The 27,229-nt window shown below is 38.2% G+C and overlaps 1 protein-coding gene across 1 annotated transcript in view; it reads right to left on the bottom strand.

The window, feature by feature from the left end:
* FLT1 (fms related receptor tyrosine kinase 1) overlaps window positions 1–23,160 on the bottom strand; it is a 31,087-nt gene extending 7,927 nt beyond the window's left edge. Inside the window, exons 1-10 of the mRNA XM_053456395.1 lie at window positions 22,905–23,160; window positions 12,522–12,612; window positions 11,863–12,095; window positions 9,990–10,114; window positions 6,660–6,822; window positions 6,419–6,555; window positions 5,849–6,026; window positions 4,371–4,488; window positions 1,969–2,138; window positions 1,708–1,864 (exon numbers count right to left, since the gene is read on the bottom strand). Coding sequence (XP_053312370.1) covers window positions 1,708–1,864; window positions 1,969–2,138; window positions 4,371–4,488; window positions 5,849–6,026; window positions 6,419–6,555; window positions 6,660–6,822; window positions 9,990–10,114; window positions 11,863–12,095; window positions 12,522–12,612; window positions 22,905–22,965 — 1,433 coding nt within the window. The 5' untranslated portion in view covers window positions 22,966–23,160. The remainder of the gene's footprint in view (window positions 1–1,707; window positions 1,865–1,968; window positions 2,139–4,370; window positions 4,489–5,848; window positions 6,027–6,418; window positions 6,556–6,659; window positions 6,823–9,989; window positions 10,115–11,862; window positions 12,096–12,521; window positions 12,613–22,904) is intronic.
* Between the last annotated feature and the right edge of the window lie 4,069 nt (window positions 23,161–27,229).

Genomic DNA, 27,229 nt, shown 5'->3' with positions numbered 1-27,229 from the left:
TACAAAAAAACTATAATTTACCCAGGGTTCCTTAGACATATGCCTAGAGAAAAACTGCTTTCAAACAACAAATTCATGAAAATTTAAACAGAAAAACGTCTTTTACATTATTTATATTAAAAGGCTTGCATAAATTGCACTGGGTAATAGTTTAAGTAATGCTTCAATACAGTGACAGCTATAAAAATGGATCAATGTTCGCCCCGCCATCTCTTTATTTCAGATTAATAAACCAACTACTGGTATTAGGATCCGGTAAAAGCACTTAATAGTGTTTAACGTTGGTATTGGCAAAGATTATTCACTGTGTCCTGTTTCAGCACCTTAGACAGTTACCTGTCTTGTTTGACCAGAAATAGCTACTTTTTATCACAATCTTACTTTAGCTGTCCTTTAATCTTCATAATTAAAGGTTATCGATTTACTTTAATGTTGTTTACTATTTTCTGTGTTGTTAATGGGACGCTGCAGCCATCGCATGGACTTTCTATATATACGCTGAGAGGTCCCTTTACATTTCAGTGATGTCTCCCTTGCAAACGCATGCGGAACTTCAAGCAGTCATTCATCGTTTGGCTAAAATTAAAGAAAGCTGGGAAAAAACATTTGTACTTTTATCGCAGAATCTCTGCCCAGGGATCACTATGTCAGTGCGATATATTTAATGCAGTGTTTCCTGCTAGTATGTTATATTTCTATCTCAAAATATCTCAAAAATGAAGAAATTAGTCAACTTATTTTAGAAATTATTTTCTCAGCAGAAGAAGCCACATTAAAACCAGATGGTGGGAAATACAAAATAAACATTCTGTTGTGAAGCCCAGCCTCTGTAGCAGGCTCATTGTAAAATTCTTTATCTGTATCACATAAAATAACATTTCAAAGGGACTCGACACAACCACGCCATAAAACATTTAATTACGCTCAACGAATATAAGTAACTCATATAGTGTTACTTATAAAAGAGCAAAGTTTGAAAAGTGTTCTTCCAATGGGATGGTCCAATATGCAGGTATAATTCACAGCTATTAAAACTGTGAATTAAAACCACATTTCTAAATAACCCGCATTAAATGACAATTATGCTTGGTTTCATGCATTCCATTTATTTAAGTACAGATTCCAGCGTTTCAGCCTCTGTCTTATAATTTCACTCCCTTATAAATAGGGCATCCATGTATGTACCTGAATCTATACTGATATTCTAAAAAAAGTAAAAAGTTCAGTAAAAAGATAAAACAACTAAGCTGATACTGTATATCTCTTTTTCTCTTAGTTTTCTTTAGTAGAAAATTGTTAAAAACAGAAAATTTTGTTGGTGGATACACTTTTAATGCGTACGGGTTGTGTTCACACGTCCACATGTAAATAATAATAATGATAATAATAATAATAATATATTTCATCTCACACAATCTGTAGAATTTACAATCTGTTCGGAGTAGAACAAGACAGGGTTCTTTTTCCTTTCCTATCCCATATGTTTCCTTTCTTCACACAACCTACCGAATACCATACGTAGCTGCTACATTCTTACTTTGATAAATTACTTTGTAGATTATAGCTACATAGACACAACAATAGCTATTGTATAATAATCATCTTCACTGTAAACATTCTGTAAGCAGCCATTAAATTATAATATAACATGTGACAGATCATTCTAACAGACCCGATTTAATTATTCATTCATAAAACAAGACTTACTGTGCTTTAGAATCGTTGGGTGGACACGGATGCCACATCCATGTTATAGTAGGAGCAGGAACTCCAAAGACTGTACATCTTAGTGTTTGCTTGCTGCCAAGTGGGTAAAGATGGGATTCTTGAAAAGACACCGATTTTTCATAAATCTGTGGCTTTACTGCAAATTGGCAAACAAAATTATAAATCAGTAATGGTAAAGACAAGCAAGCACCCGTTGGTTTAACTAAACAAAAACTTGAGATCACGATAAAATGTGCTTACCGTTAACAATGAGCCTCATGCTCAGATTTTTGGTAAGGTTCTCCTCTTTCAAATGCAGCGAGATGGTGTAAATTCCTGCATCTTCTCCAGCTACATCCTTGATGATTAAGTGGTTATCACCTACAATATAGCGAGCACATTTGTCTGCCGCCAGTAAGTCATCTTTCAACCTGTTAAAAAAAAAACACAATTATATTTTAGTATTTTTAATATTATTTTAGCAATACAACAACTGCAGATCTCAACCGCAGGGCTGATCCTACCATTTAGACGAGCTAGGCTGCCGCTTAAGCGAAGGGCATCAAGCTATAGTGGATGGGACTGGTTTGCTTAATTGAAATGTTTTTATTAGAAGGCACCAATGGTCAAGCCCTGCATGAATATGACGCATGTACTACCAATATTATTATAGAGGGTGGTGGAGAAGATACATCAGAAGGCATCAGATTCATCTTTTTTTTAGCCAATGAAGCTCTCCTTTGCATTATCATTCTATCGCACAAAGCTCCATTGTTCATGCTTCTTATCATAGTGACTGAGGGCTCAGAAAATGATAGTATTTTCAGTTTAAAGGAATATGGAATTGTTTTGCAGGAGAGACTTGTGCCATTAGATGGACATTTATCACCAGTAGCTAAAAAGCCCATTATATAAAAATATACATTCTATGGATATTTGATGTCTTCTGCACCAACCAAATGTAAGCAGTTGGACAAATACAACTAACATTGCATGTTCCTCATAGTTTATGCTTCCTGCCATAAATATTTAAATTCAGAAGAAAAACATATTTCTGACAGATATATTATTTATAACACACATATAATCCCCCCTTTGTTCAGCAAGTTGAATTTATGCTCTCTATTGCATTGGTAAAAATAACTTGAGATAATTTTAGAGAATGGAATTTCGAACATTTACGGAAACAATATATTTGTTATTTTTTCTCCCACAAGTACCATTCGTAACCCTTATTAATATGACCTCTGCATTGTAGATTTAAACATGTTTAAAAGAGCCAACTCATTTAATTCGGTTGGATTGAACAAGATATGAATATGGGACATCTGAAACCATTTGCATTTGATAAAAGAATCAATCAGTTTGTCTTAGTCTGTCTAGTTTTGTTAGACCCGTTGAATATATGTATTGTATGAGGCACTGCGTAAGTTGCTGGTGCTATATAACTAAAAGATTAAAAATAATAAATAGCTTTATATATGAAGCTGAGGAACCTTAGAACAGGATGCTTGTTGAGAATGGTGGTCCTTGTTCATACTGCACCCAATAATGTAATAGATGCAGCACAATGACTTTTAGGTATGAAGAGATGCATTGACATGCCCAGTCCTACCATCATGGACAAAGGACAACCAGGCTAAGTTTACATGCTGGGAAGTTAAATGATAGAACAGCTGCATCAACTGCGAATACTATTTAGAGAAAAGATGGCAAATGCACAGAATTGTCATCCAGCAGCGGTGGTGAAGGCACCAATACAGCTGTCTGGACGAGGATAATGGTTTAGAACTGGGACATGGTGCAAACCTCTGGAGGCCAAGGGTGCAGAAGGGTATAAGAGGCCCTAGAGCTTCTTACTATACAACTGAAGCTGGCGCAACTGAGATCTGTTACTAGACAAACATAAAGTGTATGTTATCATGCCCTGGCTCTTCAGTGACTATGAATTCCATACGTTCATAATGGCATGTTCTAAGATATAGCTTTTCAGACATTAACCGATACATGTAATAGGACGCAATCCTCAAGACACCTTGCAGAGGGCATAGCACTTTGTGTAACGCCGCTGACTCAGAACCTAAACATGGACTCTGCGTATAAGTAAAAGGCAAATTCCTCATTTCTGACCGTAAGCGACAAGTAAGTTCAGCTATTTATTGTCTCTCCATTGCTATTTTAAGAAGTGAAAGCTTGGAAACAAGGAGCCTCAATATTTGTTTTCCTAATTACATTTCTCACGCAAACCTTTGTTTCGTGTTAATACATTAAACGGATTTTAATGCACTTTTAGATCAACTATAGATAACATTGTTTAATTAAGGTGTTCTGAACCTTTAATTTTAGAATATTTTCCATTCTTGCCAAGAACCGACAACAATAGTTAATTTAGGTAAATCACAAAGAGAATTAGAATACAATGCAAGTGACGAGGTTCACATCAGTCTATTATAAGCACTATATGAAATCAATATTGCCCATTTGGTAAATTAATAGAATCCGATTTTCACATTGTTGGAATCCTAAGCAAAGGAATATCTCAGAAAACATGTTCATTTAAGTGGATATCAATCAGGGAGGTAATAGTAGTATATATATTCCAGATTTATATTCCAGATATAAACCATTTAGAAATAGAAGGCAACAGGAAATGTTGAACTTACCATCTAACCTCTGGTGAAGGGAAGGCTCTCACTTTCACCGAAATACGGTAAGACTTTTGGCCGGCAACAGCTTCTAAAATGCCTTTATGTTTGGGTTTTGCATTAATGAATGGCTTTGCTGGAGACAAAATTAAAAAAAAGGTATTTTTATTATAGTTTAGACTTTTAAAATATCAGTTTTAGTTTGCTAGCAACCACAAAGTAGAACAGAGAGTGGACAAGCAGTGGATGGTCAGTAATCGGGCTTATTCCACGTTGGACATCAATTTGATTGACCTATGCTCAAGGAGGTAAGAGCTACCAAAAGCCTGTATTGGTGGACCAGGCTATTACATCAATCCGTTTCTTAAAGGAAAGTATTCAGTTACAGACAAGTTTTATCGCTTGAATATAACAAAAATTGCACATTAAGCGGAAGAACGTCATGCTAGGAAATATTTGGGCTTTAACCCTTTGGAATCTACACACCAGATTTTTCTTGTGGCCTTGCATGATAACACCCATTCAATAAAATAGACCCACTTATAGTAAAGATAAACTAGTTTTATATAAAACAGTAATGGCGCAGAATAGACAAGGCTGTTTATCTTCTGGAATTCTCTTTGTCTTATCAGCATAAATTGTATACTTTTTTTTGGTTCCTCCGAAAAACTGACTCATTTAAGTGACTCAGTTCGTGAGTCACCACATAAACATCCCATTGACCCTGGTTACGCTCATCTTATTCAGAAACAGTTTAAAAGAACAGCTATGAACTACAATGTTAAAACAATGGGCCTTTGAATTGACTTAACGCTGACACGCGTTATACAACAGCAGATGAATATGAATGAAACTTATTGTAACTGCGAGTACAGATCTTATTTCTGCATGCATTGACATATTGAACCCCATCTATGTATCGTGGAATTATTGTATACCTTTTAAAAGTAAAGTGAAAATGCTTAATTTACAAAATATCAGTAGTGCTGCTTGTAACTTGCAGCACTAAGTTTTCATACCCTTAAAGTATCTCCATAAGGGATCAGGCTCCCCCTGTCTACACAGTATTTATTTACTGCCATTGGTGGGACGTTCTGGAGGAGCCTGAATCCCTAAAAAGAAATGGGAGATGGATAGTTAATTCCAGGTTCTTCTGGTCATCTAGCTGTAAGACAACCAGAAGCTGTGCCTTCAAAAACAGCATCGTAGTCCACCACCTGTGGCCATTCCCAACAGTAAAATGCTCCATCTAATATTTCAGGAGCACATTCATACTACTGCACTGGAGATGCCCCTCTCTATTATTGTTTGGCCTGCAGGCTCCTGGGGCTTGAGTCTAAAGTGAGTCTCAACAATCTTCTCACAATGATCTATGTAAATAGACCTCATTGACAGCTATCTGTACTGTAATTCTTTGGACACAAAAATACTCTGTTAAAGTCCCGATTCAACCAATACTGCATCTTACATCATTTGCACTATGTAACATATCTTACCATGAATGCGTACTGTTGTGTTAACCGATTTTGTTAATTGACCATTCTTTGCAGCGCAGATGTATTGTCCTTCATCAATTCTCTGGACCTTATCAATAAATAGTATGCTGTAGAATGTGATTGATTTGGGGTTTGATCTGTCCATCCGATTAATTATGAAAGCAAGTTTTCTTTTCTTCTACAAAATAAGATTGTTTTGCCCATTTAATAATCAGTGGTGAGACACTTAACTTTCAATTGGTATGTCAATATGGTGTGTACAAAACATCATGTACAAAAAAGAACACGAAACTCATAATGTAAAGACTAATTATGTTCTAAAAGACAACGGTATTTTTTTTACATTTATTCATCTGTGACATAAGCATACTTTCAATAAAAATAAATAATCACAATTAATTATTCGGCAGCCGAGGGGAACAAAATAGACTTTGCAGGAAGCAGGGAGCTCCAGAGAAATAAACCCTCATTTAAACATTTTGTTCCCTCATACTGGGATTTGGAATGGAAAAGAGGCACTATCCCTTGACATGAGAGATACTTGAGAAGCATAGAATTTTAGTCACTCACCAGTCCGGGATATTCCCATTGTATTTCAGGTCTTGAGTTTAAGTCAGCTGTAACAGTGCAGTTAATGGAAAGAGAATTTCCCGTCAACAGTCTGATGGAGCTTGACACGTTAAGCTGCATGCTGTGAATTGCACTGGCTGTAAGTGATTAATAGGAAATTATTTTTTTAAGTCACCATAACATTGAAAGAATAATTATTATTGAAAGAATAATTAACGTATACTAATAATAAATTACTCACTTAGTCTGATTATGATATATTTTGTACTGTGAACAGATCCATTGACTGTCGCCTCGCAACTCAGGAGATCAATAAATCTGTATGTTGGTTTGGGGATTATGAATCCTCTTTTATAGTCCCAAATAATGTTCTGTCCGTCAGCCTTAAGTACACCACTATTCATCTAGATAAATAACGCATATAGTTAGATAACAAACAAAAATAAAGCGCAGTGATACGCAATATTTAATTAGGACATATTAAAATTATAATAAAGGTCGCATTTCAGGACCGGTTATAGGCATTGTTACTTTTTAAAACCATACAAGAACTGCATGCCCACCAAGTATAAAGAACATCTAGAATACAAGAAGCATATCAGAGAATAAAACAAACAAACAAAAGTTGTCACCTGGAACATCTGCTAGACATGAAGGACAGAGTTTTTCAGAAGGCCAAATAAAGATTCAGAACCCTACAATTTCACTGTCCAATGCAAGTTTACCCAAGACTGGGCAACCCATTCTAAACCTGGATATTGTTTTATTATTACTATAAAGACTGTAAGACTGCTTTTTCCTGAATATACAAAAGGTAGGAAATACAGATTAACCTCATAAACTATTTTTTGGTCATTTTGAAAATTAGATGAATGAAAACAAGGGAAAAAACTGAAGGTCACGCTCTCGTAATGCACTACTGTTAAGGAGCTTTGCACAGTGATTTGCTTTATTTTTGGCTCGCATTGATGCTTTAAATCACTATAACAGTTGTGCAGACATCTAATTATATTTCTATAAATTTAGAATATCCTAAAAGAACTGGACTTCCTATACGTACACACGCATGCATCGCCTTAATGGGAACCGACATTTGTCTCAGCCTCTAATCTTCGCTGTTGTTACAAGTGTCATGCAAACAATTGCTTGTGTGTCTCAAAAAAGAAGCAACAAACTCTATTTTTGGAGCTTTCATCTGCCTATAAATAGGATCCTGAATTCTCTACAATGATTACTAACACTGGAAATGACGCTAAATCAAAATTGTAAAGAGTTTAATCTTTGGACGTGATATAGCTGCACATGTACTATGTATGCATACTGATTTTTTCAGCATATAACATGCAATGGGGGTGATTCATAAAGAGCAATTATGGAGCAAAGCCCTATATTACATTTTTATGCTGAGCTAGTGTGTCCAAGCATATCCAGCCGGCAGACGCACACAGCAGCACATAATCTGCAATCTAGTGAGTATGGGGCACTGTTGGCCAGCAGCTGACTGGGCAATTGCCCAGTGTGCCAGATGGCCAGTCCGGACCTTCCCCCATTTCAGGTGTCCAAATCTTCTTACCCGAAGAGACACCTTGCAGTGCTGAGCTACAGAAAGTTATGGAGGGCAACAACACAGACCTCCATTGATTTTACAGCTATCCAGATACCAGCACACTTGGTATGCCTTAACAATCAGGAGGAAAATCTGATAAGAGCACTTTTAAAACTTTTTAAAAGACAGGCAGCCTTTCTATATATATATATATACACAAAAGCCATAGAAAATGGAGATATAGAACATAACACACCAATCATTTATTTCCACATAACATCAATTATGTTTACAAACTTTTCTATTATATATATATATATATATATATATATGCACTAAATAGATGAAAAATATTGGGTTATGCAACCACGTATTATATACAAGTTTTAATACAGAATTAAAGTTGCAGGAGAACTTTCCAAAGATCCTGCATACCAGCTCATCATATACAACGCAACTAGTTGGCTCTAAAAACAAGTGCACATGGAAAGCCCAAACTGTTGTGACGTAAATGTATCCACAAATATCTAACCCAAATTCAAGTGATAATAATATCAAATTCGTAGTACCAGTAATAAAGTCAATCATAGGTCTGGTGTCCTTCAACTCAGTAGAGTCCTCCAGAACCAGCCTCAAGTCATACACTTTTGTTCTACACTTTAATTTATGAACAGATTCTCTATTATCCCAAGGTTTCCCCCGATCACAGATACATTACTAAGGTTACATAACGTGAAATATTCTGCAGGGCTGACCCAAGTCATTGGAAGGCACAGACGATCTGATAAGGATGTGAGAAACGTGACTGAAAATGAAAACTTTGTAAAATCCTGTCAACACAGGATGTGGTCCTAATGACTTTGGCCTGTTCTGCCAGCTGCAAAGTTCAACACTTGAGGAACAGGGACATTAACGTCTTACTTCAAAGTTCTGAGGACAATGCAGATTGTCCACGTGAATGAAGATGAGAATATGAACCTTGAACATCGTCCACAAAATAACATTCCTTCCTACACAAATATCATTAGGTTTCTGTTACTGATGTTCTTTCAGGTGAAACTGTAATGCAATTTAAAAGAGTGCTTTGTTACATTAAAAAGGGAACTTAAAATAGCTGTATAGCTTCAGGGGAAATGTAATGGCATCAGATAACCAGCACAATTAGGTTTCTTTGCTATAGGATTATTTAAAGAAATTCTCTGCAAATCAGTTCATTCCAAAAATGCTCTACATTAAGTTAAAGTAACCATAAAGAAAGATGAATCGCTTTGTGACTAGTAGTGATGTACCGTGTAGGAAATATTAATAAAGACTGTATAGTGTATAAGCTACCGATAATTAAAAAAAAAACACCTCCTTTGGGCCCAGGACCTACACGACGATGGAGGAAAGCGACCATTGCAAGTGTGATTCACATACATTAACAGGACTATAATACGGAGCAGATCTGACTCGGCCACAATTTTCCTACAGAACGAACTAAAATGCTCTAACTGCCAAATCCTACTCATTTTGGCCAATTTCTAGTTTTCTAGTTGCACTTGCAAGAAGGGCGAAGCTAGCCCTGTATCATGCATCATTAAATCAGCGAGAAACTCAAACCTTGGTCTAGTCTCAAGCATGTTTAAATTCCCTCACTGCATTAACCTCTACCACCTCTTCTGGAAGACTGATCTACTGATCTACCAAACTCTTAATCTCCTTGAATATTTCTATTTAAATGTTTTTATTATATACCCTCTCACAGCTAAGGATGTTGACATATTTTCTAAATCTCACTTATTGGACTATACATGATACATGGCCGGCGCAACTCTTCTCTGAGGATAAACTTCATAAAGGTGACCTTTCACTATGCATAGTTTTTCAGCTTGCATCTACTAAAAACTCACAGTTTAGTGAATAAACCTTAAAATGAACAGCTCGGTTCTGCCGCCTACTTTCATTGTTAAAAAATGCCAGCTACTACTCCAAAGTTAACCCTATCAATCTAGGATACAGCAACACATAATCTGTGAATCTGACCTTCTTAAAGGTGACAGTTATGTTTGGAGACGTCGTCCGACAAGGAACAACAAGCTCCTCTCCTTCAATCATGCGTACGACCCCGGGTATGTTCCTGTGCATCTCTACAAATGGTGTGTTTGGTTCTGGAAGAAAAAAAAAATGACTGATCATTAAACAAACAAGATATCACCATGATTGCCGATAAACAAGGATGTATTATTTTTACATATTTTTCAACATTTCAAATGGCTCAAAAGAGTTTATTTTATGTGGTTTGAGCAGGGTCCTCCTTTTGGGTCCATATTGTGATGCACGACTTGTTAAGTCCTGGTCGCAGCTGTATAATGGCTAATATAAATAAATAAATTAATTAATTAATAATAATAATAATAATGGCACATAAAAGGCCTTGGTAACAGCTCTTTGAATTAACTCTATTGCGAATTTTGTAATTATAAATCCACCCGTACTAATAAATATAAATATATTAGTTTAGGAGGTTCCGTGGCTGCCTAGTTTAAAGCGTAAACAGCAGATTCCTCGCTTATTACAAAATCTAAGACAAATATCAGGTCCTTGAGGGAAATATGTAATTCATGTTTATCACATAGCAAAAGGGATGGTATCCATGGTAACGACCAAAATATGTGTAAATTACTATAATTTCCTCTACCTTTTACTGGGAAGAAATTACAGTTTAAATAAGGATGTTGTTTTTCAGAGTTGATGGATGCGTGAAAAGTTCGCTAAGCGCTTTACTTTTAATCATCTGTAGAACTAATTATTACCGGCCCCTCGGGACATATTCATTCATGCCCTGGAATTAAAAAACAATTTTTCGAAAACTTGCAGCAGTGATTTCCTGCACTCAAGCCGCAGATATCACTACAAGGTGGAGGAAGAGGCGTTCTCGAGACTGTCCGCAGACACAATGTCACCACACACGGTGACAGCCCGCTTTCTAAACCAATATCCTTTGCTATATTGTTAACCCTTTGACCAACGGGCTAAGAAAGTCCAACTAGGGAGAAGAAGATTCAACCCCCCCCCTCTTCCCAATAACATTTATTAATACAAACAGTGTCAGGAGAACATGGAATTAATTATTGGAGCAGGAATGGCTGGCGCCATGAAGAGCAGGGATGTGAAGAACCTGCATCCTTCCACTAAAACAGCCAAACTGTCAAATGTTAGTTGTGTTTTCCAACAATGTATCTCCTCCCCTTTATTACCTTGGGTTCATCACAGTTTGGACATGAGTTTAGAGAATGGAAGCTAAAAGAGACATTTCTCAACTGTGTCCTCCTCCAGCTCTTTACTTCCAGAGACTGCCATAGGGGATGTCTGGCCCAGGGGAAGTGAAGAATGCCAAAAGGATAAACCAGGGCTGCAAGAGTTCAGCCAAGGATTGTAACTTTGCCATCAATTCAACAAGCAAACAAGGAAACTATCGCTTGGAAAAAGAGAAACACCCTGTTTGAATAAAATTTTGTGTGCGCATTGATAATTAGACATAGTTAATAAAAGCGTCATTCTACACAATAGAATGTTGATGAAGTTGATGAAGTTGACTATGGTGCCAAGTTCCAAAGTAATATATCATGCCCACCAAGATGGTGTCCAAAGTGGTATGTCTAGAGGCAGGGTGGGGCAGAGCAAGACCAATCTACCTACCTTACATCATATCCCAGCCCACAGTCGGAGGATAATAGAGGAACTCCCCAACCGTCCTGTGATCCCCATTAATAGCAAAAGTGGGATAGTGGACTGCTCTATTCCTCGGCTTATTGAATAAACCCCAATGACAAAGTCGGACCACTTAGACTCCTTTCACTATGTTATTTTATATAATTTATGTTAAAGCATTTATAAAAAACCAACACCTCATTACCTGTAATAAATACATATATAGAAGTAGACAGGTCCCTCCTTGCTGGTCTTTTGAATGATGAATAGAGTTCACAGCTGTAAAACCCTGTATCGTTTATCTGAGCCTTTCTCAAGGTTAGGCGCCTTCGGCACACTTTCTTGGGATGCCCTTCACAGACGTTCTGTGTAATATGCAGTCTTTTACTATCCTTGCCTAAAACGGCTGAGAATTTCCAAAAAACATTTTCTTCACCACTGTAAAAGAATGACATTTAACATTAGCCATAATATTGCGATCACAAATAAATATCTACGATCATGGAAGGAGTAGTTATTCTGGTAACCTAATCTAGTGAGAAATTTGGTTAGCCAGTTTTAGGAGACATCACTACTATGGTGACCATAGCTCATAGCTCAGAGCTTCCTATGGTTATCTGGAGCGCACATTCTTCTGGGGAGAGGCTTCACAAGGTTAGGTGTGCACAGGTGTGGGAATAGCTACAGACAACCTTAAATAGATTGTACGAGGGGGAAGTGGATGTGGCCAGAATGGGGAACTGACTCAGAGACCCCGGGAAGCAGCGGTTCACCCAGAGACTCCACGTCAAACCTGGAGAGTTGCCAAGTATGCAATTGGCATGTAGAACTTTTACAACTACAGATAAAGTAAGAAACACTTACCTGCACGTGAGATGAAGCGGCTGGCCTGCGTGTATAACTATCTCCTTTGCTTTTATATTGAGCTTGGGTGCCCTGGAAGCAGAACTATGACCTAATGAGAAAAATGATTAAAAAATTAGCTATATATTTATGAAATAATATTAAGTGGCTGTTTATTGTGTAGCACGGCACTGTAATATGTGTTTACATCATATAACTTCAACAGATTCCATAAAACTTTAACACGAGACTCATTATACCTGTAATATACTGGTATGGATAAAGAATATCCACTGCCCATTGGTACTTTTTCCTGCCACTGTACAAACAAATTTTTGTTTGTTTTCTAGAGTTACATTATATAAATAAGAGTCCTGTTGAAAAAGGTAACTTCGCTAAATTAAAGAGAAACTGACACTTTCACAACTTTTAGCACAAGTAAACGTATAATAAATGGGTTTCTCATATGTATTATTATTTATTGTTTTATATAGCACCAACGTATCCCGCAGCACTGTCCAATGGGGAAGCAGGACATAACAAGTGGCACATAACATAACAATCTGACTTACAGAAACAATAGGTAAAGAGGACCCTGCTCAAACGTTTACAATCTAGATTGCATATTGTAGGATTTGGAAAACACGACAAAGCCACCTTAATCATGCAGTGCAAATGTGGCCCTTCTCTACGGAAGCTTACTGGGTTTATTCCATCCACAGTCCTGGTGTATTTCACTAAAGTTTCTTGGTTCAGCAAGTTGCTCAAGTCAACTCAAAGTAATGTCTATTTGTCATACTCCCATTTACGATCAAATGCACAAGCTATAGTAAAGGAGAACCTTGCTGGAATATCTTTACACAAGAGAAAGTAAAGCATTCCTTGACGGTCATCCCACCAATTTATACCTGCATTACCATGGATCAGCTCTTGTTGTAGAGGCAAGCTCAGCAGAAGTGCCCCTCATACTGTATTGTGAACTCATAAAGTTGATCCGTTTAATCTGTAATATCAAGTTTCAGTGCAATAACTACCTGTGTCTCACAAACATGTGCAGCTTGGTGACCACCAAAGCATCATCTTCCCAATACAATACTTAACAATAGGTAATCATTGTAATATGTATAACTGTTCCAGAAAGTCAATTATCCCCCTGAAAAACATTTAATAAACAATGTAGTATGAAGGGGTTATTGCGGGGTTATTGAGTGTCCTGACTTCCACTAATGTTACATATATCTGCGTCTACAGACATTGGGACTATGCCTAACTGGCTGGAAGCCATTAGGCTTCGTAGGTACAAATGGAAACTTTAGAGAAATCCTTCAGGGTGGCAACTGACTCACAATCCTCAACAACTCTAGATGTGCGAAATCTTAAAAAAGCTTTTATCACTAAGGCTCCCTGGTAACACAAATGGAAGCACTGAACCGATGAGAAATAGAGGGAAACTCTATGTACGTCAAAGGAAACTCAATCGCAGTTCAGCTCTCTGGCTCGTGATTATGTCCTTACATGCCACTTGTGCCATAAAGCTGGAAATGACCAAGTACTGATATCATCACAAATCATAACAAGAGACGCTTGCAACTTCGGGCTTTTTTTTTTGTTGGAAGAAAACATTCTTGGCAGATAGTTGCGAGCGCAAGAACAGTATTTATATTTCTTGGTGACACAACAGTAATTGGGACTCTGGTACACTGCATATTGTCAGAAAGGTATTTCATAGAAGGCTGAGCAACAGTTATGTAGATAGTTTGAAAAATGAGCAGTCAGTAAATTCCAACAATTCTCTTTAGTAGTTTTTCATAATTCAGGAAAATGGTGAAAGCAAAATCCCAACCAAACTCTTAACTTTAAAATATGGTTACATTATACTCATTTTTTTTTACAATAACAATAAAAAAAGCAAATCATAAAAACGTATTGACTTAGAATTAAAGGTTTATCTTCATCCATAAAAGTCTTGATTTTCTTAGATTAAGCCGGAATATTCATTAATAAAAAAAAGCCAATAAGAAAGTTGAGCTGCACCTCGGATTCAAGTACCTCAACCAGGAGCTGACTGGAATTAAAACCAGCTCTGGCACTTTAAGGCCAGCGGCTAATACAGTAAATGAGACTTTTGCACAGTGTGCAGCCACGTGTAACCAGCAGTCAGCCACAAACTTAACGCTGAAATCTATATCCGACTGTACCTTCCGCACAAACTGGAATAATGGTATATGGGACGCAACTTTGGGCACCGGCCATCTGACATTTACCCTGTTTGTCCAATAACAAATATAGTTAGAGGACAAACATACATTTCCTACGGAAATTAAAATCTAGGTTTTATGGTATGCTATATACCGTATTTACAATACACATATAATAACAATACACAAATATTATATGTGTTTAATATTTTTGTCACATAATGAGTGATGTTAGCTTTCAAAACCTCAGAGGTCCCTTTGTATGATGAGGTCTTGAAACTAGGTATGTATGACTAAACAAACGGTTCCATGAATACTAATAGGTTAGCTCACTTAAAAATAGCAGCAGAGATGTCTTGGTTGCTTAAATACTCCCACATGGAGCGCTTCTCAGTAACACGGTAACACCTTTCTGTCTACTGGTAGCCCATAAATGCACCAAAGGCATGTGAGTTACGCAGGCCCGGTCCTTGAGCATTATAGATAGCGTTAGGTTCTTACACAGACATACCTCTGAGGGGAGCTCCCCTGGTACAGATACACCAGGAAGCTGCCTACGATTCCTGGAAGTATCTGCATATTAAAACAATTCCTTCCATTTCCCCATCACTTCTACACTTGAGGTTTATGCCAAAAAGTAGTTAACACATTACTTAATCAATATTCTTTCTGCGAAAAACAATTTAAGAAATTGCTTTGTGTGCACCACATCACAAGTTAGTGACATCATGTCCCATTTTGCTTTATAAACGTCTCGGCATGTGTCGAATTAGCCGGATCCAGTGAAACAGCAGTTTCTAAACCGTACTAAACCTGGGTTTTTTTTCTGAATTCAGACCACAACCCATTTTCAAATAGCATTTGACAGTTTATTTAAAATATATTTTCCAGAAAAGATAAATTGATGGGAATTTCTAGATTCCAATCATGTGTTTGCTTTGATTTCCGAGACTTTACATCAACTGAAGTTGAAGTAAACATTACACAGATTTGACTAACGTGCAATCTACTAGAAAAATAATCCCTAGGCCCTGATTCCGTCCCCAAGATGCCTGATAATTTTCCATGGAAGACCTGGAGTGTTCTTCACCAATTCTCCGGGTTACCCCCCCTTCTTTTCTGGGTAGGGGAGCAGCATTTTGGACATGTCCACTCCCATGTACTTTACTTTTCTAGCCATGCTTATATGTGTAGCTAGCCCCATCTTTTGAATGGTTAGCCATGCCTCCGTTCATGGTGCCACTACCTAGAAGAAGAGCTCCAGGTAGTATACCATGGGAAGTTCCCAGGTATGGTCATCGACCACAAACACTCTTTCCAAAAGGGTGGGTTAAATCAGGTGGTGTAGGCAACTCATCATTGAGTACCTGATACTAACTAGAATATTCCTTATCACATTAAAATTGTGTATCTCTGGCCAACACTCCAAGTGCTCTGCTGAACACCAGGTAGATCTGTATCCTGCGGCTTGACACTCTTGACTCTAACAGAAACATTTTGCAGAAGTACTAAACTAAATAACGGATGTGATGCTTGGAAAACAAACAAAACCAAAAGATAGAGATATAATTTGTCACCTAATAGAAATATATTTCTTTAGGAGACCAGATTGATTGATTGTCTGGAACGAATCTTTAAGTGACATTAAGGATACAAAGAAGAGATAAAGAACAGGATGTGCTGATAAGGACCCAATGTTGAGAGTAGTAATTGATAATGCAGCCACAATTATGCTATAAAGGGATATCTTCTGCCTCGTGTTCATTATTTTCCATGCTGTGTCCTGTCAGTTGTCCACCATTGGGTATATGCAAAGCCGGCATTAAATTACAGCTACATTCATATACCGCTGCTACTATCCATATGACATAATGAACTATGCAATGCTTGGAGACATCAGATGTCAGTTTTAGAGTAGCCAAATGGCTAATAGAAAATTAACTGTAGTTGGTAAAGCAGTACTGACTATAAAATAATATTGGGTCCCAAGTAGGTTAAATAGCATTAAGCATTCTAGTAACTTTTCTTCATTGCACAACAACCATGAGCAATGAACTTGATGAAGTACGGTGAACGTGTTTGTTGATGCAAGTGCGGATGTGTTTATACTGGCGGATTCTGCATAAATTATAAAATAATACAACCAGTAATTGAAATAAATGAATTCAATTGTGAAATGTATCCTCAGGAGGAATAACAATTTTTAATTTTTTTCTGCAAATTGCAAAAGACGCACGCCTACAGACAGGGGAAGATTAGCATCATTCAGCTCAGGGGTATATTCCAGCCAAGTGGTCCATTAATATAGTGTCCAAAAAACATTTGGTACACACTCATCATATTTAGTGGGCACAATAAATCCCTGTCCTGTGCACATCTACATAAGATAAATACATAAAAGGAATACAGAAAGGACCCAGTCAGGGGTTGAATGCTTTCTATAGTCATTTTAGCTCTGTCACTCCTGGTGGCTACATGTGGAATTGCAGTTAAAACACAGGAACGGTTCTAGGCAGTGGCTCAAGTGTTTCATTAAGAGCAGCATAGGGGGCATCTGCCGTCTTGTCGCCCTTGCAACCCCCCCGCCACCGCCCAAATCTGGGGTTCCATTGGTCATTGTACAAAAGGGATGCCATGAATTTAAATCTATGTCTGCAGACCTCCATCAGTCTACACTGGCCGGTTGAGGGGAGCGCATTGGTTAGACATGTTTTACATTATATATATGGGGCTTAGAGTTTACCAAAATATTGAAGGGGGACCTGATTCAATGCTGGAGTTAAATCAATCACAAGTAATAAAATGCAAAAATAAATGAGATAAAAAACAGTGATACATTTTGTCTAAGTTAATGAATCTGGATTGCTATTCAGTTACCACCGAGTCCAGTCTATTATTTGATTTAAAACGCTCGTTACATGCTTGTATAAACACCGGTAACACAGTCATGCATGATGGCCTGCCACAAATTTGAGGCAACTGCAAGTTACAGATCAACCTGAGGATGGCTAATTTTATTCATTGTGCTCTTGCTGCAATTGTGTGCTCATTGTGTTCTAATCAATGAATACAGGTTTCTAAAGCAGTCATCTGGTCTTATATCTTATATCCATATAATTTGATATTTCTTTATTGTTTGTTGAAAGGTTGTATGGAATACCTCCCCTCCTATAATTAGCATGTAAACACCATGTGTGTAAATAAGCAACGTATTACCTAACCTATTGAGTTTCCCAGTCTCAGAGAACAGGCATGGCCACCCCTGCGCCATAACTTCTCAGATGGATAAGTGGTCCTGTTCTAAGTTAGGTCAGTGAGGAGACAGACTGGAGGAGGGTAGGAATTGTTCGGTTATTTGTATGCAATGTTACCCATGTGGAAAGGGACTTTTTGCATGACCTGCTCATGGCTCCATGTGCCAAGCTGTACTTTCCCCTCCAGTTTGACTTATCCCACAGTTTACTTACTCAATCCCAAACTCGCAAATAAATGTTTACAGTTCCACAAAACTGCTCACTCACACTGAGAATGGAGTGAATCTCCATGGCTCAGCATTAGATCATATTCTGCGCATAAGTTACTAGACTTGGTGTGAAAACTAAAATCTTATAATATCTGCTGATATGTGCAAAGTCTGATTACTGGATTTCAAGAGCTTGCAAGTATACTAATGGTTACAAACCCCTACGAAGTTCACAGTAGAATAAGCATTGCATGTATTATATAATCCAAGCTTATTCTGTCATGATGAGATGCTGAGTTCCATCAAAGACCTGTACAAAATGTACAATTACACCGGGCCAAATAAATAGGCAATCCCATTGCCCCCCTGGGATGCTTGTGTATGCTTTAAATACACAGTTCTTCTTTCTTTCTGTTTTGGAGAGGACAAGAAAATATCTTTGGCTGCACTGTTACTTGTCCACTGTGTAAGACTTTCCCCATGGATGAAGTGCTTACCTTTGAGTCAAATGACTATGATCATTTTTGATAAGTGTTTTATGATTCAGCAGCACTATGATGTTTCTATTGCTGTATTTAGTCAAAACAGTCTTAAATTCAGCAGGACAACACCTTTAATGTTACTACTCAGCAGGAAAATGTGAAGGGTTTTATTTTAAGCAATAAAAAATATAGATGAAAGAAAAGCACCCTCGCATTTGCTGCCATTAAAACAGGTCCAGTGGCTGATTCTGATATCTGAAAACCAAATGAAGGCAATAAAGAGCAGACAGGTCACTGTAGACAAAAGATAACATTAACTGCAAGAAGAAGGAAATCGGACTTTGCATTGCGAGATGTCTAGACCAAGGTTGTATACAGATTTTATGCTAAAGGTTGAGTGGAATGGAAGTTGAAGTCCCACAATAGCAGCAGTTGGCACAAAAGTGGTCTATCCAAATTTAGGTTAAGAGCCAGGCAGGACATGAGACATCACAACGTCTATGATGCTCAGTGGGAGAGCAGACAAGAGGGGAAAGGACACGAGATAAGCCATGATAACAGAGTATCATGGGGAGTTAGAGGAAATCAAATGTGAAAAAGGCAGGGCTGTGTTTATAGCAGAGGCAGGCAAGCACTCAGGTAACAGGAAGCGAATGGTCTATTTTAGGGAATGTAGCTGGAAAGAACACAACCGAGGATATGAGAAAGTCATTTCCTTTAATATCAGGAAGAAGTCTATTTAAGGAGTGTGGGACAAACAGGAATGTCCACTGGTGTGAACGTAGGTTGCACTTGTGAGTAGTCTGTATTCATGCCGGACTGCAGCATGGAAGAGTAAACTGGTACGGAGTGGCTGGGAGATTGGGATAAAGGTTGGAGGTGACTGGCGTATCATTTCCACAGATATATTTTTATTGTAACACCATTTCTTAAAGGTGGAGGAGAGTACTTCCTGACCACACAGGAAGAGGGAGACTGATCGGAAATGTGCTGTAGGAAAATTCTTCCCCCAAGCACACAGGCAAAAGGCCAATATACAGTGTCATTTCAAGATGTATATTGTATAAGTGTGAATATGAGCAAAACTGACCAAAACAATTTTAATAATAAATTAGTACATTTCTTCTAAAGAAAGGTTCCCAGCTTATTATTTCCTCAATGTTTAGCAGTTTAATAGTCACGTCTTAAGGGCTTTAATATCTAAGACTATGCACAAGTTGCATCCACTGTGAAGTACTTAACTGGAAAAGTTATTTTGGCAGCTTTCTGCATGAACACGTATCCGTTTGCCAGTAATTTAACGAAACAGGACAGATTAGATTTAATCACTAGTTATACAAATTCTAAATCATTTTCCTTAATGTAATGTTGGCAGCAATAGCTATAATCAGTTTTACAACAGACCTCTAAATAAATACTTCCAATTGTTTAGAAACATGTTTACTAAATGTACATTTATTGATCCAGAGTTCCTGCTGGTGGAAGTACAAAAATGCAAATTTCAGGAGGATTATCTCGGGGTCTTGGGGTGAATGGGCAAATTCTCAAGGTCACATAGTCTGGTGCTGAGTTGCTGACTCCTTTACAATCAGACTGATGCTTTTCTCACTAGTATGTCACAGTACATCTCACAAATCTCTACTTGAATAAAGTCATGTTTTTTTCTGAAGGACCTTTTGGAGGACCATTTGTTTGCTCAGGGTATGCAATAATACTGCAATAATACTTTATCAATCTATTAAACGATTCATTTAAATTGAAAGGAGAAGTACATCTTACAGTTGAAGATAAATGCAGAAATTGCTTTTCCCCCTAAAATTAAAATCGAGGGATACTTACCAATTAAATATGACTCATTTTAAGGTCATAAAAGGTCCTTATTATTTCTATTTCAAACTTAAAGTTTGATATATTTCTCAGATGACCTCTTCTTCAAAATATTTTCAAGTTCTATTTTTTTTTAGTAGCACACTGTCTACTAGTGTAGTAATACCCTGGATTAGGTGTAGCAGAATAATGCAGGTATGTCATACTTGAAGAGGAGATAGTTGTGGCAAGATCAAAGAGCCATATTAGGTTACTACTAAGTTCTACTTAAATTTCAATTTTAAATCTTTACACATAATTCTTCAGGGATGCCCAGGATGAATATGAACATCTCTTAAATGCTGGGACCCAGAAGTAGGATCCTTTATTTTGCTAGTGGCAAGCAGGGAGGTTAATGTTAGTGGGATGTGAGTGGGATGGAGGCTTAGGAAAATTTCAGATCAAAAGATTTAAAAACAATGCATGGTGCTAGACAAAGGACATTTTTCAGCTGGCCAACTAGATAGTAATGCATATAATAAAACATGAAAAATAAATATGCAAGGCTTGCACACGTTCTGTAACCCTTGGGACTGTGAAAATTCTGAAAGCTCAATTGTTTCCATGTCCTGTTCATACCGTTGGTACTCAAAGGGTTAATTCATATCAAAGTCCATCATCTTCAATAATCAAAGTATTTCATTTGATACATTTCAGTAGCATTTCGTTGGCATTAAACTATGTTTTCGCACACAGGACGAATGCTTTATCACTCAAAAATGAGGAACCAAGCATCTTTGGTAGCTCAAAACGTTTCCCAGTTTAGTATATCACAATTACCTTGTGGATATTCTGACATCTAACCAGAAATTAGACGTGTACCCCCCATCACACACACACACACTCATACTCACACTCCCACATGATATGGAGAATTACATAAGCTATGACCATTTTAACCAGGATCCTGAAACCAGAGATACTGTAAGACTATATGTATGTCACCATTTAACCGCTTAACTGCTGGGTGCCATCCCACCTACACAAAGATTTGTGTGTCACCATCACTCTATCAATCACTGGATTTCTGAGAAAGCACCGGTCTCTTGTTAAATTCACCCACACAGGCGATTTCAGAGAAACAGAGTACATGCAAAGGGGAAATCCAACAGCCTCCTCCAGAGTATCCAAGTGAATATATACACTACTGTTCAAAAGTTTGGGGTCCTTGTTTTTAACAGAAAAATAAATTTTGGCCATTAAAATAACATCAAATGCATCAGAAATACAATAGACGTTGTTAATGCTGTTAATAACTAATGTAGCTGTTTTTTTAGTGGAACATCCCATCACTCCTGTGTTCCAATGGCACCTTGTGTTCGCTAATCCAAGTTTAAGTTTAAAAGGCTAATTTATTATTAGAAAACGCTTTTGAAATTATGTCACAGCTACAAATTTCCTTGTTTTCCATGAAAGCTGTGACCCCAAACTTTTGAACGGTACATATATATATATATATATATATATATATATACACACACACACACACACATATGTGAAAAAATGCGCTAAGGAATTTGCATTACATTTAAAAGGATCACTGACTCCAAAAAAAAGTATTTCACTTGCAACTGCTGTAAAAAGCATACAAATTTGAATAGGATAACTATATATGGGAAAATAGAAATAATGAAAAAAAGCATTTTAAATTGTATCAAACACACTGTGCAGCAACAAATGAATAAACAAAATATTCGAATCCAGAAGTTTTTAGTCCAACACCAGTAGTCATTGGCTAATACATCTCTGTATGATTTTTTTCCTGTACAAAATCTAACTTTTACTAAATCATTTGAAACCGCATACTTATAGAATTAACATCATTTCTGGACTCCACACACCCCTCTCCCTATAGATAACACTATCATCTATTTAGGATAATTTGTTACTTATGCCCCCACTGGTCCTGAATTAGTTATGAATCATATCCAAATCTGGTAGCCTTTCAGGAGCCAGCTCAGTTAACCCTTTGTGTTTCACGTAACCCCAGTTGGCTCTCAATGTGCTTCAAACTCATTGATCAGTGCTACAGAATATGTTGGATCTCATAACTACTACTACTCACAGTACCACAATGATAATAAATGCAGAGAGAGTTGGTTCTTTTTAACAACTTATTTCCTCTCTTAGTGATAAAATCCTGAATCACAAACGTACAATAAACTCACACGAATAAACCACCATCATTGTCGACAGGGGTATCAGCTGGAACTGCCTATACCTGGGGTAATGTATAATCTCAGCCACTGCATTTTATGATGTCACTGCTCACTTCATATAACTGCACTAGGTCTAGAAATTCCAATCAAATATATCATTGATGAGCTCTAGAACCCTTTAGCACCTTCTTCTGGATACCTGACCTTGTAAACTCCCAGTAAAGAAATTCACCTACCTGTTAGCATTAAACATCCAAAGAGCAGGCACAGCATTCCCACCGTCATACAGCTTAACATGGCTGAGCAATCCTAACCTCAATGTCACAATTCACAGAGCAAGGCTGCGAGTTCTGTGAGTATTAATAATAAATAAAGGTGATCTGTGCTCCCAGCGAGTGCTTTGTGTCCTCTCCGGTCCCCAGGCTGTGAGTTACAGTAGTGATGAAGCGTTATCCTGCACAAAGCACTATCCAGCAGTGTCGGGACGTCCTCTTCCTCCAGCAGCCTCCTACAGAATGACTTCTACACAGCAGTGTCTTCTAAGGAGCAGGGCTGGAAGGAGTATCCTGGAGTGTGGGGCAGCGCTCGGAGTCCCTGGGGCATCTCCATTCATTATGTAAAGCTAACTTCTCACACCCCTAATATAACCTCTCCTTGGCTAATAGCATCAATTGCCCCACCCCTGCCATTGACGTCTCTACACTAAATCCCTGGTATAAGGGGCTCAGGTTCTCTCCTTCGAGTCACCCTCAAATCCAGTTTATGCCCCATCCTCTCACCCCATGCATGCCCCATCCTCTCAACCCCCCACATGCCCCATCCTGTCACCCCCCCCACATGCCCCATCCTCTCACCCCACACATGCCCCATCCTTTCCCCCTACATATGCCCCATCCTCTCACCCCACATGTGCCCCATCCTCTCACCCTCCACATGCCCCATCATCTCACCCCACATATGCCCCATCCTCTTACCCCATTCATGCCCCATCCTCTTACCCCATTCATGCCCCTCCTCTCACCCTCAACATGCCCCATCCTCTCACTCTCAACATGCCCCATCCTCTCACCCCACACATGCCCCATCCTCTCACCCTCCACATGCCCCATCCTCTCACCCCACGCATGCCCCATCCTTTCACCCCACCTATGCCCCATACTCTCGTCCAGAACAATCAACGTTTGTTGCATGCCAGTTCCCAACAGCCCATCTTAAGGAGTCTATTCATCATGAATGAGCAGTCTATGACCCTTTCATTCATACCCTCAAAAATGACTTTTAACTCTTTCAGTGCCGGTAGGTGCATTTCCCTGTCCTCTGGCACTTACAGTGTTAAATGTCCCCTCACACCTTTATGCACAGGTAAATGCTACTTTCCCTTATATGTGTGGTGTTTGAAGAAAGTTAATAGACAAAGGAGTCCAAGAAAGGAATGTGTTCTTTCTTCCAATTTTACCTCACAGAGTAACCCTCAAATGCCTGAATATTTATTGATCCCAAGGGACCACACTTGAGAACCAAGTCCTTCCTTTACCTGGGATAAAGGGTTAATAGAGAAGGTGACTTGAAACACATTTTAATAAGGACACAAATACTGCTCAGAATGGTGCACACTAGTTTTTTAGGGGCCCTGCGGGGCCCCAGCTCTCTCAATGTGCCATTCCTGGTACCGCCAACATTTTTGGGGGGCTCCCACTGTAATTCTTGCAGGGGGCCCAGGCATTGTTTGTTACGCCACTCATGGTGCCCCATTATTCTTACATGGGCTATTTGATTTGCACAGCAGGTATCATATATTATTAATAGAACTGAAACATGATTTAGCAACAAAATATGTCACACCAAATAAATAATAAAAAAGTTATACAATCATCCCACAAAGAGTGGAACATACCCGGTATAAACATTTACGGTTATTATATAATGATATGTATATTACACGGTGCTGTACAATGGATAACCAGGTAGTGCATTACATAACATGACTGAAAGAAACAAAAGGTGAGGGGGGGGCTACTCAAAAGAGCTTACAACAGCAAGAAATGAACAGAAATGGGAAAGGCTCAATTTGATGGACGCATGTCTTTATTGCAGCCTATGTAACTATGTATGTATCTAGTTACAAAGCTAACTGGGGCAGCCATAGTGTGTTTGTGTTGTGTATATACCGGTATATATATTTATATATATATATTTATATATATTATATATATATTTATATATATATTTATATATATATATATATATATATATATATAGTGATAGTTCTGTTTATACATATCATTATATCATTGTGCCACATTTATGCATTACCCATATACGATAAGATTAGAAATTATGGAACTATTAAAACATACAAATGGCTTGAGCTCAGTGGATATTACAAAAATAGTGGGAAAGCGGCAGACACTAAAACGTTTTCAGTGTACAAAAAAAATAAAGGTGGGTCCCTTTAAAAAGAGCAATAGGCGCAAAGTAAGAAATAGCCTTATCACGAGAGCATCCTATGGTATTTACCTGCTGATTGGATCACTTCATTGGTTGCTATGGTTATAAGATCAAAAACACGGCACTAGAATTGCTCTATATAAATAGCCCGCCAAAATCCAACCATTATTGCGAAAGCATCATACTTCTGAATGAGGAAGTTACATAAAATCACTATGGGTAGAAGGAATTATTATTTAGGCACACATTTTAATTTTATGGAAGAAAAATGACACTTCCGAATGTGCCTTGTGAACTTTATGAATTTTCTTTTTGCCAAAAAAGCAAATTTAGAATCTTGAATTTACTATATTAACAATAATTCTTGTATTTAAGTGTAAATGACCAGCATGTACATTTTTGAAAGAGATTGTGCGCGTTTAAGAAACCAAGGGATATGACATCACATCCCGGTGTCCTGTAGTGAAGATGGTGGCAGCTGGGTGCTCTGCCCAAGGTCAAGGTTAGGGCAGCACCAAAGGTAAATACACAGCTGGGGATTGCTATATATACCATACTATAATACCGTCACCGATCCTGCTGTCCAAAAAGCAGAAAGGTAGAGCTAGGTGGGACAGTAGGGTAGAGTGGCAAAATCGGGACTGTTGGGAGGCATGCACTGTATTAACCCTGAAGAGTCTCATGGAAGTTTTAAGAGTAAAGAAGGTGTTCTTCCCTTTGACCAAGGTATCTCAATACGTATAGCTTGGAGGTGAAAATTGAAAGAAAAGGTGTGATGGAAACATTTAAATACATAAAGTGATTGAACAAAGTACAGGAGGGAAGTTTATTTCAAAGGATGAGAAATCTTAGAACAACAGATCATAATCTAAAACCCTAGGGGGTCAGAGGCTTAGATGTAATCAAATGAAGTTTTACTTTAGAAGGTGGTCTACAAGAGGAACATCCTCCAAGCAGAGGTGGTAAAGGCTAATCCCGTGAGAGAAGTTAAACAAATTCTGTGTTTCTATAACAAGCTCGCATCTTACATTGCGACCTATAGAAAATGAATCGTGTCAGAGGCACTTGACTCAGGGGGTTAATGAGAATCCCTCTCAATAGCAGGAACCCCTTTCCATGGCATATATTTATGTGTGTCCCATACTTACCACAGCATTCTGGTAAGACAATAGCTAATAAATGTATATATATAGCCCCTAATGGGCCCCACCTTTCTATCTGCAACTATTTATTTTTAGTGCGTGCTAATTGCTCGTTTAACTACCCCACGGGGCGTCATGCAGCAGCCACTTCTAAAGGTCTTCAAATCCCGGTTTCCCGGTGTGGATTAGTAATAAAACGGGAAAAGCACGGTCCAAGTCAATTTCCAGTCCAGAAAGGAAATGCTGTTTCCTGTATTGTAGAAATCTGGTGCCAACAAGACGGACACAGGACCCTATTGTCCTCTTAACAATTACATGGTGGGGAAAGATCCTTGAGAAAACGCACCTTCCTCAGTGCAAAGGGCGTTTGATGTGCACAGAAAGGGTGACAACTTGTAAATAACATGTGAGCGCTCCGTTGGGTACTTGTCTTCAGAAGTAGGCAGCCTTTGGTACTCCAACTGCCGTAGACAACTTCTCCCACGCTGATGGGAGTAGTAACCCACAGCAGCTCGGTTGCACCAGGTTGCCTTTCTTACAATACATTATAATGCTTCATCTTGAACTAGCTGCTATGCACTGGTGGGCCTGGCTGCTGAGCATGATGAGAGTTGCTATCTGGTTGCATCTGTTGTTGAAAAGGCTTGTGCAAATCATTGGTGATTATGGGGGTAATTATTACTGAAATGTAACCCATAAAGCTAGTTGCATTCCTCCCCTGTGACTAATGCACATCATTTATTGGGTGAAAACTAATTTGGCAATGCATCATTGCCCCTGACATTCCTCCTGTGTGTGTGTGCATGTGTGTGATGTGTGCGCATGTGTGTGATGTGTGCGCACAGGGCAATCCGACACACAAAACAATAATGAGTACTGCCAGACAGAGCTAAAACAAGCTCAAAATATCTGACTTGATTTGTATGGAGACAATTAAAAAAGTGATTTATAAACATCATGAGGATCATGTA

The sequence above is a fragment of the Spea bombifrons genome, chromosome 2 (genome assembly GCF_027358695.1).
Source record: "Spea bombifrons isolate aSpeBom1 chromosome 2, aSpeBom1.2.pri, whole genome shotgun sequence".
Taxonomy (NCBI): domain Eukaryota; kingdom Metazoa; phylum Chordata; class Amphibia; order Anura; family Pelobatidae; genus Spea; species Spea bombifrons.
The sequence above is the reverse complement of the archived record's forward strand: the minus strand, read 5'-3'. Positions and strand labels throughout refer to the sequence as shown.